General features: G+C 47.3%; 1 protein-coding gene across 11 annotated transcripts in view; it reads left to right on the plus strand.

The window, feature by feature from the left end:
* Positions 1-14,599, plus strand: part of RERE (arginine-glutamic acid dipeptide repeats) — a 302,330-nt gene that overhangs the window by 230,067 nt on the left and 57,664 nt on the right. For all 11 annotated transcript variants that reach the window (XM_048519246.1, XM_048519248.1, XM_048519251.1 and 8 more), the window contains one exon: positions 4,285-4,365. In XM_048519246.1, the coding sequence (XP_048375203.1) occupies positions 4,285-4,365 (81 nt within the window). The remainder of the gene's footprint in view (positions 1-4,284; positions 4,366-14,599) is intronic.

Below are 14,599 nucleotides of genomic sequence, written 5' to 3' on the forward strand. Positions count from 1 at the left end.
CACACACATCTAGTCTGACCTGGGCTGCTGGGCACAACGTGTAGGTCACCCTGTTAAGTGCTGTTAAACCTCGCTGATTCTCATGGGAAGAACTAAAGCACGATCCTTTACCTGGGAGTAAGCTCGGTTGCTGGCAATAGAGCTTGCTTCTGAATAAACCCTCCTAGGGCCGTGATTCACCCATTCGCAGCATTGCACAATTGCTTCAAAGCAAAGCCACCGACTACCACCAAACTTACTGCCGAGTAACGCCAACTCGGAGCCAACTGTTTTTTCTAAACTAAAACCTCAATATTCAGGTTAAATTGCTGTGTTGGCACTTTGCGATAAATAAGTGGATTTTGGGTTGCAGTTTGGGCACTTGGCCTTGAAAAGGTTCGCCGTCACTGCTATAGAACCTCTTTGAAGCCAGGATCTGTGATTTTAGGGTGGTGGGTTAATGTCTTAACACATACACGCAAAGAGGTGTTAGCTGGATGAATTTTGCTCTCCTGTTGAAAAGTGATTCTCTGGCTTTCTATCAGTCACCTCTGAGTTCCGAACACCTTGGCCACCTGAAGCAACCAACCAGCCTCCACAGTTCATGAAAAGGAATGGAAACCAGCATCCTTGTTGGTGAACACAGCTATGCTCTGATGAGAGTCCTTAGAACGCTCCCTTAAAGATCCCAAGCCCCCGTCCCCTTTTACAGAATTCAGATTTCCAGAAGACAGTGTAGATCAATGGTTCATATGTCACGATGGGACACAGTCGCCTTACAAACCCTGTGATTGCGACATGATTGTGATTGGTCTTGCCTTTGCTGTGGTTAGGTTTGAAGGCCCCTTGACACTTTACTCATTGTGGGTGTTAGCCAGTTTAACGTACCTAGTCTGTGTCTCCTCCCCTGTAGAATTAGATGTTATATACCTCCTATATAACATGACTTCTGAGTGTGGATCTACTCATTGCATACAGAGAAGTCGGCACCAGTACATGAATGCTCCTGTTGGTGTCAGTCTTTAAGGTGTCACAGAACTCCTCTTTGTTTTTTTGCTTTCCAAGAAGGCTGTGTTAGTGCCAGGGAGAGGCTGCGGCTGCAAGATGGTAGCTTGGATAACTGAATTCCTGGCAGAGGTGAACAGGAAACCTGGCGGAGTCTTCCTTCTGTGCACTGCACAACAGTGATCCTGAAGCCAAGGCTTAAGGGCTGCGCATCACCCCAAATCCTACTCTACCGGTCCCTGCTGCTCCTCAGCTGGTGCGATGTAATGGATCAGGTTCTCGGTGGCTCTCGGTGGCCTCTGCCAGGTTCTCGGTGGCTGGTCTGAGGCAAAAGCACGCACTGGCACACGCTCTGCCTCTCCCTTCCATCGCCCCCTCGCTTACTTGTGCTTCTTCTCTTGTCACTCAGCTTTCATTATCCTCCCCCGTTTGCAGAAGAAACCGACCAGCCTTACGGGGTTGATGTGGAGATCCTGGGAATGCACCTGGGGAAGGGCAGTGAATGCTCCACAGCGTGGTGCAGATCATAGGATCATAGAGTTGGAAGAAACCCCAAGGGCCGGCAAATCCAACCATCTGTTATGCAGGAACATGCAATGAAAGCGTTCCCAACAGATGGCCCTCCAGACTCCACATTTTGCCGTCTTCTCCATGCAGTGGCCCTATCACAGTGGTGGCGAATCTATGGCACTCCAGATGTTCATGGACTACAATGCCCATCAACCCCTGCCAGCATGGCCAATTGGGCATGCTGGCAGGGGTTGATGGGCATTGTAGTCCATGAACATCTGGAGTGCCAGAGGTTCACCACCACGGCCCTATCATATCCTTTTCCCTCCTTTTTCTACAGGCATAACCCCCCCCCCCCCGCGCTGCATTTAAACATTGTTTTTAACCTCTCTGGCAAGCCTGAGCATATTCTGGGCTTTAGCTTTTCTGACTTTCTCCCTACTCGTCCTGGCAATTTTTTTGAATTTCTCTTTGGTGATTTACCCTTTTCCCCATTCCTTGTTCGTGTCCCTTTTAAATCTCAGCCGAGCTGAAAGTTCTGTAGACATCCATGCTGGTTTCCTTAGATGCCTCCCACTTTACCCCCTCATTGGAATGGTTTGAAATTGTGCCTTCAAGATCTCATTTTTAAAAATTCTCATCCATCATGCACTCCCTTCTTTTTTAGTATTCTTCACCACTGGATCACACGTAGTTTTCTAAGTTTACTAAAATCAGCTTTCTTAAAGACTGGAATGCATCTGGCTACTGTATAACAATTTCCAGGACCACATGGTCATTCCCACCTAAGGATCCTACCACTTCCACCCAATTAAGAAGAAGAGTTTGGATTTATACCTTCCCTTTCTCTCCTGAAAGGAGACTCAAAGGGGCTTAAAGTCTCCTTTCCCTTCCCCCCCACCCCCTACAACAAACACCTCATGGGTAGAAGTGGGTAGGGAGTGGTGGGCTGAGGGAAGCTACTCCTGTGGGAAGAACTGACTAGCCCAAGGTCACCCCTCTGGCGTGCACAGGCCAATCTAGTTCCCCAGATAAGCCTCCACAGCTCAAGTGGCAGAGTGGGGAATCAAACCCGGTTCTCCAGATTAGAGTGCACCTGCTCTTGACCATTGTGCCACTGCTGCTCCAAGTCATCCTTGTCAGTTAGAAGCAGATCTAAAATAGTCGATCCCTTTGTTGCCTCTTCCACCTTCCAGACAATGAAATTGCCTGCCAGGCAAGTGAGGAATTTGTTGGACCCGATAGTCTTGGCAGAGAGTTTTGACTCCCAACAAATACCAGGATAATTGAAATCTCCCATTGTCACCACTTCTCTCCTTTCTGAAAGTGTGGCCATCTGGGGTTAGGGTTTGGTGTGGTAAAGGAGCCAGAGTTGTCCGGTTGCTACTGGTCCAGCAGTCCTTCCGAGGATTCTGGCTAGGTGATCCAGGCCGCCTTTTAGCATGCACCAGTGGCTCTCCTCTCCCTCTCTGGCTCCCTCTTCTGCTTCTCAGCCCAGCCCAGCCCAGCAGCCTAGATCACATGTTAAGCTGCTGCCGCTGCTGCCTCCCTCCTTCCTTCCTTCCCCCTTTTGTAGTGTCAGAGCCTCCCGGGTGACAGGCGAGAGCCACTGCTGGTACCACCTCTGCACGCGAAACCCCCCTGCCCGGAGACACAGGAGCCGGATTCCAGGTCTTGCCTCTTTTCCCTTCTTCACTTTCACTTTCACCACCGAGTGATTCTCTTATTGGTTTTTCCACAGGGAGAGGAAAGGAGAAAGCTGCCTGCTCGTTCGTTGCTCTGGAGTTTTTCTTCTCCCTCCCCCCCCCCCCACTTCCTTGGGGGAAGCCACCCATCTACCTCTTCTCCCTCCCCAAGAGGAAAAGGGGGGGGGGTCTTTCCCTCGTCGTCGTATTTTGCAAATGGGATGCCCACGAAAGAGCTGGAGGAAGCCCCTTTCCAAGACTTGTGCTCATTTTTGGAATTCTTTTTTGGTCCCGATTTAAACAGCATTTTAAAACAACTGTTGTTTTGTGTGCGGTGTGTGTGTGCGCGTGTGTGTGTGTTTGTGGGATGTTTGATACAAGAAATCGGCAAACAGAAACGTCAAGAGGGGAGGGAATTTGCGCGTGTTTTTGTTTTTTTAAAAGAAATCTTTTGCCAAACTGGATTATTTGCGAAAGCGAAAGGAAGTCTGGCAGCTTGGATTTTGAAAGGAAACTTGGTTGTTGTTTTTTTTTCTTTTAAAAGAGGAAAAATAGCAAAGCAGTGTATTTCTTTTCTTTGGAAGAGAGTTATTTTGTAGCCTTCAGCTTTTCATAAATATTTTCCACTTTCAAAGCAACCTGGATCTTTGAGTTTGGAAGTTTTTTCACTTCCCAGATGACATCTCTCCCTTTTGTTAATTGTAGAGAAGGGGGGGGGGGGGAAATCCCAGTTCCTTGCTGTCTTTCAGCTTCAAGTTTTCTTTTTCCCCCCACACTGGCTGGAAATAGATCTTGCTGTCATTTATATTCAGAGGGATCGGCAGATTAAAAACCTTTGGAAGGAAATGCACACCTGATTCCGCTTTGTGTCAAAACACTGTTGTTGTTGTTGTTGTTGTTGTTGTTGTTGTTGTTGTTTTAATCTTCAAATACCAGATCAGACACAAGGCCCAAGCCTGATTTTTTTCCATTTTGGTTGCCTTATTTGTATATTGATACTTATTTTCCCCCCACAGCCTCTGAACTGGAAGCCTCAACTCTGCTGCTTGTTAAAGGGAGATGCCCCCCCACCCCATCCTGACATTCTATTTTTGCTTTATCGCAGAAACGCTTCATTAAAGGACTCCGACAGTATGGAAAAAACTTCTTCAGGATCCGAAAAGAGCTGCTTCCCAATAAGGAAACGGTAAGTGTCAGTGGACTTTATGTAACTTGCCTCCCTCTTTTTTAAAATGCTTCTACTGCATTCCTCTGTTTGGTCTTAAGAAGGCGATGCTTTTTAACCCTTGTTTGGCAGTTTGAACCAGCGCAGCTCCGAAATGGAGCTTTAGAGCACTGCCCTGGAAGTGTGTGTGTGTGTTTTTGAGCTATTTTCTTTGTATTCTTGAATGGTTGGGGGGAAGTGACCTCGTTGAAGCTGGACATAGATTTTGAGTTATCAGTGACATAGCTAACCAAAAGGAAGTAACAGAACTGAAGGCCTGATGAAAACAAACTCTTGTTGGTGTCTAAGGCAGGGAGTTAGATTGGTTTCTCACCTCCCATGTAGCACTGCTCCCAATTGTATACCGGATTGGCCGTGGTTTAACTCTTCTTGCTTCTGTGGTGGGCGATGTTGGATTCTATCCTGTTTCTCAAGCTCATTTAGGATTGCTACTGTCTTGAGCCAGGTGAGGTTGGGCAGCTGGTACTTGGAACAAAACAGAAAAAAAGATATTTTGCAGGTGCTCCATCCTATTGGCAAGGAGGAAATGGCTTTACTGAAAAAGTGACGGAGATTTCAATCCCTCGAGATTAAGATCAGTTTAGGACGAATTGCTGTAGTTTTCTAGAAGCTTCTGTTTCGGGGCTGCAGGTGCTGTTGGGAAGGGGAGGTGACTCTCAGAAAGCAGATTTCCTTCTTTCCTGCTGCTTTGGTAGGAAAGTACAGTGGGAGTAGCAGGTTTCCCCGGGTGGGGGTTCCATGGACCATTTTAAAGCAAGGTCCTTTCTCGTCCCTTGCTTGTTCCAGAATCTCTTTGGCATGAAAATGTCGGCTCCGTGAACTGAGGGGAAAAGTCGCCGTGATCATGAGTCATGGCTTCAATTTAATTGAATAACATGGGCTCTGAGGTTTTTCCTCCTCATTGCAAACTGCAGCTGTTGATTTTACCAAGTGACGTGACATGAGGATCTGCTTCATTTAGGAAGGATTAACTGTCAACATCAGCAGATCAGGAAAGTGACAGGATTAGGACTGAGTAACAAGCTCTCGTGGAGTTTTTCCCAGTTTGACTCCCTCCCCCCCTCCCCATTATAGACAAACGAGTATAAAGGGCAAGTTCATGAGAAGATCAACTTTGCATTTTAATCGCTTTCTCTTTGGACAAAGGCCCTGTGGAGGAAAAAGGCACACCATTTTAAAAATGGAAAAGTGTTTATAAGCTGAAAAGGGATGCTAGGTGTCCTCCCCAGATAACATTTAGAAATATATTTTGGGACAGGCCTATTTTTTGCTTTCAGCAGCATGCTTTTGAAGTTAATGACTTTAAAAAAAAATTATAACTGTGTTGTTCGCTGTGCAGTGTTCTTCAGGCCCACAGAAGGGGGGCGCGGTGAGTGTGTGCGAGAAAGAGATTGAATTTGAAATTTGGAGTCTCAGGGCCATTGATTATGTAATGATTGTTATTTTATTTTGTGAGGCCTAAACTTTTTAGGGTTGAGAAGGTGAAGCGTTGAAACTGCAAAGTGTACGTACTGTGCAGGGCCCATCCGTCAGACCTTTTTTGCCTCTAGTGGTAACTGATCTATGAGTAACCCTTGACCTGCCGCAGACTGTTTAATCTGGGCTTCCTGTTCTTGCCCACAGGTCTTCTTCTTGCTTGGTCTTGCCTCCCCAATTAGGCAGAAACCAAGAGCAGGAAGGGGAAAGTGCAGCCGCTACTGATCAGTCAGTCAGTCGGTCTCTCTCTCTTTTCTTTTTGTATTCCTGAGTGGTAATAATAATACCTCCAAGTCTTTGAAGCATTTTCCAGGCACCACCTCAGTGTAATCGTCACAACGGTCCTGTAAAATAGAGCAGCCTTTTTATTCCCATGTTGCATGTGGCAGGGATCGTCCGTTGAGGCTGGGAGAGGGTTGGCCACCCACCCACCCCTTAGGGCAAGAAGCATGTTGAAGGGATGATGGTCTTCCTAAGAGGTTGGTTTTTTTCTCTCTCTCATTCTAGAGAGAGTTGGCAGTGCTTAATTTAAAGGAGGGAATAGAGGTTGCCATTGAGGGAGGAAAAGATTAGAGTGATGCCCAGCTCGGAATTTCTGCTGGTCAGCTGAAAAACTGTGTGTCAAGACTGACACAGTTGTGTCATCCTTGCGATGCAATCCATGGCTTCCTGGCATTGGCTGGCACAGTCTGTTGAGTATTAGAATCAGGAACGCAGCTTCAGCCTCCCATCAGCCCCTACCAGCATGGCCAATTGGCCATGCTGACAGAGGCTGATGGGAATTGTAGTTCCTGAACATCTGGAGAGCCGCAGGTTCCCTACCCCTGGTATAGAAAATGCCAATTAGAATGCCATGAGGAGTAGGTGTCAGGATTTGGACAGGGCTTAATTATGGGAGGGGGGTTCAGGCATTAAGGTCTGTCTGGTAAGAATTTCTTTCCTCCTCCTTACCGTTGCTAATCCCAATGATAATGTTTTCATTCATGAGTAGGTGGGGTACTCTGTACTTGCTCAATAGCACCCTTTCTTTCACGTGTGGGTGAAAACTGGTGAGCCTGGGTCAGGTTAAGGCAGGGGTCTGCAACCTGTGGCTCTCCAGATGTTCATGGACTACAATTCCCACCAGCCCCTGCTGGCAATTGGCCATGCCAGCAGAAGCTGATGGGAATTGTAGTCCATGAACATCTGAAGCACCGGAGTTGGACACCCCTGCCTTAGTGGGAGAAGACCCTCCCTCTCCACCTTCCTTCTGAGTGTATCATGGTTGCAGAGTGAATGCTGACATGTTGACGCTTCATTCTGGTAAGACTGAAGTACTCAGAAGCTTTTTGATAAATGTTGAAGGGTTCCCACAATTAATGGGGTAGTGATTTTAAAATATTAATCCCATTCAATTATCGTTTTTATTGTTTTACAAAATTTATGTCCTGCCTTTCTGCTTTCTCAAGAGCCATCGAGACAGCTACCAAATTAACAGATACGCCACAAAAACCACATTTAATAACAGCTTACAAAGAATGCAGATGCCAAGTATTGTTTCCTGGTATTTCCTACGCTAGTGCAAGTTCCCTTTTCTTTTTTAAAGACAATACCTTTTTTGCCCATTTCTTTCTAATTGAGTAAATGTTTTTATTCGTAATGAATAAGCAGCAAGAGTGACTGAGAAAAATATATATAAAAACAGTCCGTTTATTGTGACTCCAGCCTGTGCCCATTGAGGCTGGTCCATGTTGATTTTCTTTCAAAGCATTTTTGCCTGTGAGGGGCTCCTGTTGGGTAGGTGTATAAATAGTGTTTGCGTTCTGTCCAAGCTTTTATGAGCCAGTCACTCGGGAACCAAAGCGGGCTCTTATTTGGGCACGTCCCCCGGAATGCCCGATTTGATGGAAGAAAACTGACAAGCCAAAAGGGGTTGCGAGTTGGAAGAAGGGTGATAATCTGAAGAAAAAAGGCCTGTGCTTAATTTCTTGTTTAAATTGTTGTAATACAAATGATATTGGGAAGTTGTCGTGAGAGAGAGAGAGAGATTGATTGATTGATTGATTGATTGATTGATTGATTGATTGATTAAAACGTACCTGCCTAACTTATACTTACTTGTGTTTGTAATTTGCTATGTATTCATAATGGGAAAAAAAAGGAACAGACTCTTATCCAGTTAATGAGCACTTTTATTTCTGCTTGGCTTGAAGGAGGCTTTCCTCACTGCAAGTGAGGAGGCTTTTAACAAGCATGTGCTTGAAGTTGATTTTTCCATTTTCTGATTCCTTGTTCGCTCATCCTCACCAAACAGAAAACTAGCCAACTCTTCGATCTCTTTCAGCTCTCATTTTGGTACTGAGTAGGTTATTTTATCAGGAAAGCATTGATTATGCCAGGACCACTCTTCATCCATTCTTCATAATAAATCACGGGTTAATGTCTCTTGTCATTATTGATTTTTACATCTAGCCTGGCCAGTTCCTAGTGTTCGGGACGTGTTGCAGTAAAAATAATTTGTGTCATAAACAGCAGACTGCAAAAATATTCCAACCCTAGGCTAACCCAAATAAATATTGCAACCCTAGGCTAACCCTTGCGGTCCTATTTTGGAAAGAAGGAGGAGCATCAAGGGGGAAAGAAAGTCTGGTGACTGAGAATCTCATTGCTGTCACAGTGATATAGCGGGAGGGCCGGTTGTAACATGCAGATGTAGTACATGGTACAATGTTCTGTAGATTGTACCATTTCAGAATCACACAGGAAACATCCAGTTCTCATTGAATGCCAGGGTTCAAAATGTGGAATACCGACATGTCAAGGACCAGAGGCGTAGCTTGTTAGAACTGTACCACCCCCACCCCCCCACAGCTACACCATGTCCTGTCGGGGAGTGCAGCTGAGCACCAGCAAGCGGGACTTGCGCCACCCCCATCTCCACGTGGAGGTTGGGTTTGAGTCCAACCACACCCTACCTCCATGTGGAGACCGGAGCAGCAAGAGCTCGTTTAAGTCTGCCTTTAGCCCGGCTTGGACCCAGCTCTAAGCTGGAAGCCCGCAGCTTAGAGCTGGTCCAAGCCTGACTCAAGTCGGGCTCAGACTGAGCACACAGCTGGTCCTCCTCTACATTTATACTGTTGGCTCCCCCCCTCCCCAGCTTCTCCTGACCAGAGGTGGAGTTTGGGGGTGGAACCAGCAGTATAAAATTAGAGGAGGACCGGCCGTGTGCTCTGTTTGCTGCTGGCCTCAGTAAGGTTTGGGGCCATCTTTAAACTGCATGTGGAATTTGAGGGTGGGGCCAAACTTACTGGCCCTCCTCCCAACTGCATGTGGAGTTCAAGAGTAAACAGCCTTTAACTACACTCTGGTCCTGAATGGGACTGGGGAGCCATTGCAAAGGGGAGCGTGGCAATGCATCCCCCAGGAAGTGGTGCGCAGGACTCTAGCCCCCTCGTGTGTCCCGTCCCCCCCCCTTTTAGTATGCCAGTGCCAAGGACACAGCCAGGCTGGCCCCTTTCCAGTTGCTTAAACTGGTACGGTCCCAGGAGAGCTGTATCACTTACAGCTTCCTGAATATTTTTGTCTGCTCCGAGGGAATCTTTTGGAGAAACTTTGACAAATCTGGTCATCCCTCATGAAGAGTACAGATGCAGTAGATGGAAATGCTCCCGTTGCTTCCCCAGACAGAGGCCTTGGTCATTGGTGTGTCTGCAGGAGCTTCCACGCTGTTTTGAAAGGACACCCAGGATAAGCAAACCATATGTTGCTAACAGTCGGAGAAGGTAAAAATGACTGCAGTGTTGTGCTGTCGGCATGCTGTTACGTAGCTTTCAAATGGGGCTCCAAGTAAACACTTTCTTGGCTCCTCTGTGCTTAATCTAGTGTTACCTACTCCACAGTTTGGCCTTCTTCAACAGCTCCTGCTCCCAAACAACCCTCTCCCTCCTACTTGTGACCTGTTTGGAAAGAGTCACTTCAGGCTTGCAGGAAGTTTTGTGCCCCCCTCCCGCCCCCCCTTCCGCACACAGAGTCTGGCAAAGCAGAGACCTCAGCTCCCGGCTGCACTTATTCACAGGCAGGGTGGAGTTAATTATTCCCCTCCCTCCCGCAGTCTGTCCAAACAACGAATTTCCTTTAATGAAGGGAATAGCATAATTGCTTAGGCAAGTCTTTTTCGCTCCTGAGCACCAGGCAGCGGCTTCTCTGTGCCTTGGCCTCCCCCCCCTCCCCCGTTTAGCTGCAGATCTCACAACTATTTTCTTTTATTTGAAGTCAGGAGCAGAGTCTTAACCGTGCCTGGATGGTCAGGACATTATTCTCTTTGCCCTCTTTCCCCACAGGAAGGGTCTCTTGCGCGGACACTTTTGTTTCGCTTAATGATGAGACATATTAATACAGCGCCTGGCCTTGGCACGCAATTTCCTACGTTGCCATGTAAGCATTTTTGTTGTTGTTGCTGTTGTTCAAATTGCATACCTTCCGCCCCCACCGCCCCCCTTAATAACTTGCTCGCTCTGTTCCTGTATGCAGCCAAAGCTGAAATTTTCCATTAGAGCTGGAATCGGCTGCCAACGTAAACAGCCGCTGCTTCTTTTGATTCCCGTCTTCCCTGGCTGCTGCTTGGGCATGCACTCAGTGGGGAGCGGTTTGGGTTTCTGTAAATCACTCCCCGGTCTTCGCTTTGAGTGGAGCCCCAGCCTGACTTTTTGGGGTCTTCCATCACAGCAGAAAGATAGCTCCGGGGTTTAGCTCTGGAGCAGCAGTGGCGTAGGAGGTTAAGAGCTCATGTATCTAATCTGGAGGAACCAGGTTTGATTCCCAGCTCTGCCGCCTGAGCTGTGGAGGCTTATCTGGGGAATTCAGATAGGCCTGGGCACTCCCACACACGCAAGCTGGGTGACCTTGGGCTAGTCACAGTTCTTCTGAGCTCTCTCAGCCCCACCCACCTCACAGGGTGTTTGTTGTGAGGGGAGAAGGGCGAGGAGATTGTAAGACCCTTTGAGTCTCCTGCAGGAGAGAAAGGGGGGATATAAATCTAAACTATTCTTCTTCTAGTCACAGCTTCTCGGAGCTCGGAGATTGTAAGCCCCTTTGAATCTCCTGCAGGAGAGAAAGGGGGGGATATCAATCCAAACTCCTCCTCCTCCTCCTCCTCCTCCTCTTCTTCGTCTTCTTCTTCTTCCTCTTCCTCTTCCTCTTGCTCCTAGTCTTACCCACTGGCTCTGAGAATGTTGCTTTGCTTGTAGGGGCATCAGTTGAGGAGAGCGAGAGGCCTTAACGATATCCTTATGTTGAGACTGTGGATATCCAAATGTCTTTTCTCTTGTGTTCTCCCCCCTCCCCAAATTAAAAACAAGGGTGCGTTGGGAAAACCAGAACCCATCCTCCAGGTATTCTGGGAGTTTCAGGCCGAAGAAGAAGCCGCAGTCGCCTCACAAGACTCTTCGTGGCAAGATTCCTTAAGGGTAGTCATGGTTATTAAATGAATTTAAAACCAGTTGGTTTACAATGAAAGAGGAGGTCAAAGGAGAATGCATTTCACCCCACCCCACCCTGGCGAGAATGGTGAGATCTCTGATTTTCAGCTGCCTTTCCCTTCTCTCTGTGTGGGAATCCACAGCGGTTGAAAGCCGTTTTGATGGGACCAACCTGTGTCTTAGCCTGCCCAATGCTAACCGTATTTTGTCAAATCTCAGAAGCCAATCAAGGGTCAGCCCTGGATAGTATTTGAATGGAAGATCACAGAGGAAGTCCAGGGTCAAGAGTCAACTGCAAACCACCTCTTGCCTCGCAAACCCCATTGGGTTGCCCTAAGTCAGCTGCGACTTGGCAAACAAACAAAAAGTCTGTCCTTTGCCAACACAGTTCCAGTAGAAAAAGTGTTGCCTTTGATTTCCAAAGTTAAGATTTTGGGTGCAGTGAACTAGAGGCAGCCAGGCTGGGGGAGAAACAGTGAGCTTGTAGCTTCTGGGACAGAAACCACCTTATTGCTGCCCTGCCTACGTAACGCTGCTGCTCTTCTCCCCAGCTCCCCTAATATAGTTGTCCCTGAAACCATAGAAGAGTTGCCAGCTTCACAGAGCCAAGTTGGGCTCTTAAGGCTCTTGTTTACCAGCGGCCGTAAATCAACCCGGCTATTTATGCAGCAGCCCTGTTTTCTGGTTTACTTAGGAGATTGAAGCCCCGTTGTTTGCTTTTGTTCAGCAGGTTTACTGTGTTCTAGAAGTAAAATATTATTGCAAGTGAGAGGGAGCCATTAGCAAGATTGCATCTTGTCCTTACTGTGAGCCAATGAGGTTGTGCTGAAAGTTCAGCCAGATATGATGAGGGGGGGAACGAATGCTCCACTGCCTTATTGCCTCCATCCACACCCACACCCAACCCTCTGAAGTGCTTTTATGGCGCCCAATAATCCCTTTACATACCTTCTGTGTGTGTGTCTTCATTTATGTCTTAGTCCCACATTTTAAGGTGTGTTGCATTGACTGTGAGCCAGACTGCAGGAGACCCAAATGTTTTAATTCATCATTAGCTACTGATTAGGGCCCCTGATAAGGATTGAGGCCCCAGCGGGTTTGTGGGTATCTTTTTTGTCCCCCACATCCTTGGGCCCTTGAGGTTTCTCTATGCCAGTGCAGATCTGTCCTGTGAGAGTGAAACAGTCTTTGGGCTTTCCTTAATTCCCCAGGACAGAAGGATTTTATTAGCGGCATCGTTAACCTTTGTTGATGGCCTTGGATGCCTTTAAATTATGGAGATGTGGGCAAATGTGAATTGCAGATATGCACAATAACTGTGTTGAGGAGCAGCAGTGTTTGGGAGCATCAGTGGCATAGCGGTTAAGAGCAGGTGCACTCTAATCTGGAGAACTGGGTTTGATTCCCTGCTCTGCCACTTGAGCTGTGGAGGCTTATCTGGGGAACTAGATTAGCCTGTGCACTCCAACACATGCAGCTGGGTGACCTTGGGCTAGTCACAGTTCTTCTGAGTTCTCTCAGCCCCACCCACCTCACAGGGTGTTTGTTGTGAGGGGGGAAGAGAAAGGAGATTTTAAGCCCCTTTGAGTCTCCTTACAGGAGAGAAAGGGGGGATATAAATCCAAACTCCTCCTCCTCCTCCTCCTCCTCCTCCTCCTCCTCCTCTTCTTCTTCTTCTTCTTCTTCTTCTTCTTCTTCTTTAGAATTTGGATGTTTTTTTATTTTAAAAGGGGATTACACTTCCTGTCCTCGTCTGCCAGTCATACTGTGCTCCACATCACTGTTGCAATAACATACCGGTACACAGTCCGAAGAATAATGTACAGTTTCAGATCAGCGAAGTCCTATTCCTTCCTATGCAAGCATCTCAGAAAACTCCTCTCAGAACATACTGCGTGGACATCAACAGTATCAAGATAGATTGGAATGGCTGGCATTCCTGGCGTGCCGGGAAGATGCAACAGCTGTTCTCTGAAGCTAGTGAATTGCATATTAAGGTTCACACTGGGACCTCGCGGTTGTCCGACCTCAGGCATCACGTTTTAAATGTTCTCTTTTTGCATGGCCAACATATGACTTTTTGGAGTAGGACATAGGGGGGCACTTTTGTTCTGCGTGGTGTCTCACTGATAAATCTGTCAGTGGCTGCCCCAGTCTGTCAACTGAGGCTGCTGCCCTACATCGCCTTGTGGTAGGGTTTATCCTAGATGGGAACATAAATTTTAAACATCCATGGTGCTTGTGCTATTTTTACACCATTTTACATCTTGGAAGGATATGTCCTGTTGCTTCCAGAGCTCTTCTGCGTGAGCCCTTTGGGATAGGGCAGGATAGAAATGTGAAAAAATAGAAAAAAAGGAATGAATGAAAATGAATGAACGAATGAATGAACGAACGAATGAATATTGTTCAGGGCCTTTGATTTTTCTGCTCCGGCATCCTGTGTTGCAAACACTCCTGCTCATCTAACTTATCTTTTTCTCTTCTTACTATCCTTCTTTCTCGTTCTTGAGGGAATTGGTCAGAGAGATAGGCTGTTAAAGCCAGGAGGAAAGGAGGGTCAAAGTTCACAAACTGCTGGGCAAGTGATTCCTCTCCAGTAGGGTCAAGGAAACATCTCCAGTGTGACAGCTAAACTTCTCCCCAGCTTGGCCACTCACCCCAGGAGACTATCTGGCAACTGATTCTTTGGGGCCCGCTTTCCCCCCCTCAGCCTGGGAGAGACCTTCTGGCTTTATTTTGCTTCTTTGTTAAGTGGTTCTAATTGTACTTCAAGCAATATTTTTTATTCCCATTCATGAGAATGGTGGCCAGACAGGAAAGTTGATTCCTGGTGCTCATCTATTTCACTGGGCCTTCTGTGGGATAACTTCTTGGTAAACTCCTCCCTGTGTTGTTTGGTGGGGGACGGCATGACGCCTGTTTGGATTTCCCTGCCTCGGTTTCCAAACCGTGGGCCAGCTGTGTTCCAGGCCCCGCCCTTTCCCGCCTGCGGTCCAGGAGCCTTCCAGAGCTCTACAAATCAGGGCTAAACAGCAGTTGCCTTTGAAGAGACTCTTGTAGTTATGTAAGAGTCATTCCTCTTTCTGCCTGCCAGACTTTTGATTTCACAAAAGGCTGACCTGCCAGGAGGGTTGCTGCGCATAACCGTGGCGCCTAGGGGCGGGGCTTGCTCCTGGCTTTGCAGAGTAGATTCGGAGTGGCTTGCTTTGTTTGAAAAGTTGCAATGAAAAATTCCGGGCGCTCGGCCAGAGGGGAGGATG

This window comes from Sphaerodactylus townsendi, linkage group LG16 (assembly GCF_021028975.2).
Source record: "Sphaerodactylus townsendi isolate TG3544 linkage group LG16, MPM_Stown_v2.3, whole genome shotgun sequence".
NCBI lineage: Eukaryota > Metazoa > Chordata > Lepidosauria > Squamata > Sphaerodactylidae > Sphaerodactylus > Sphaerodactylus townsendi.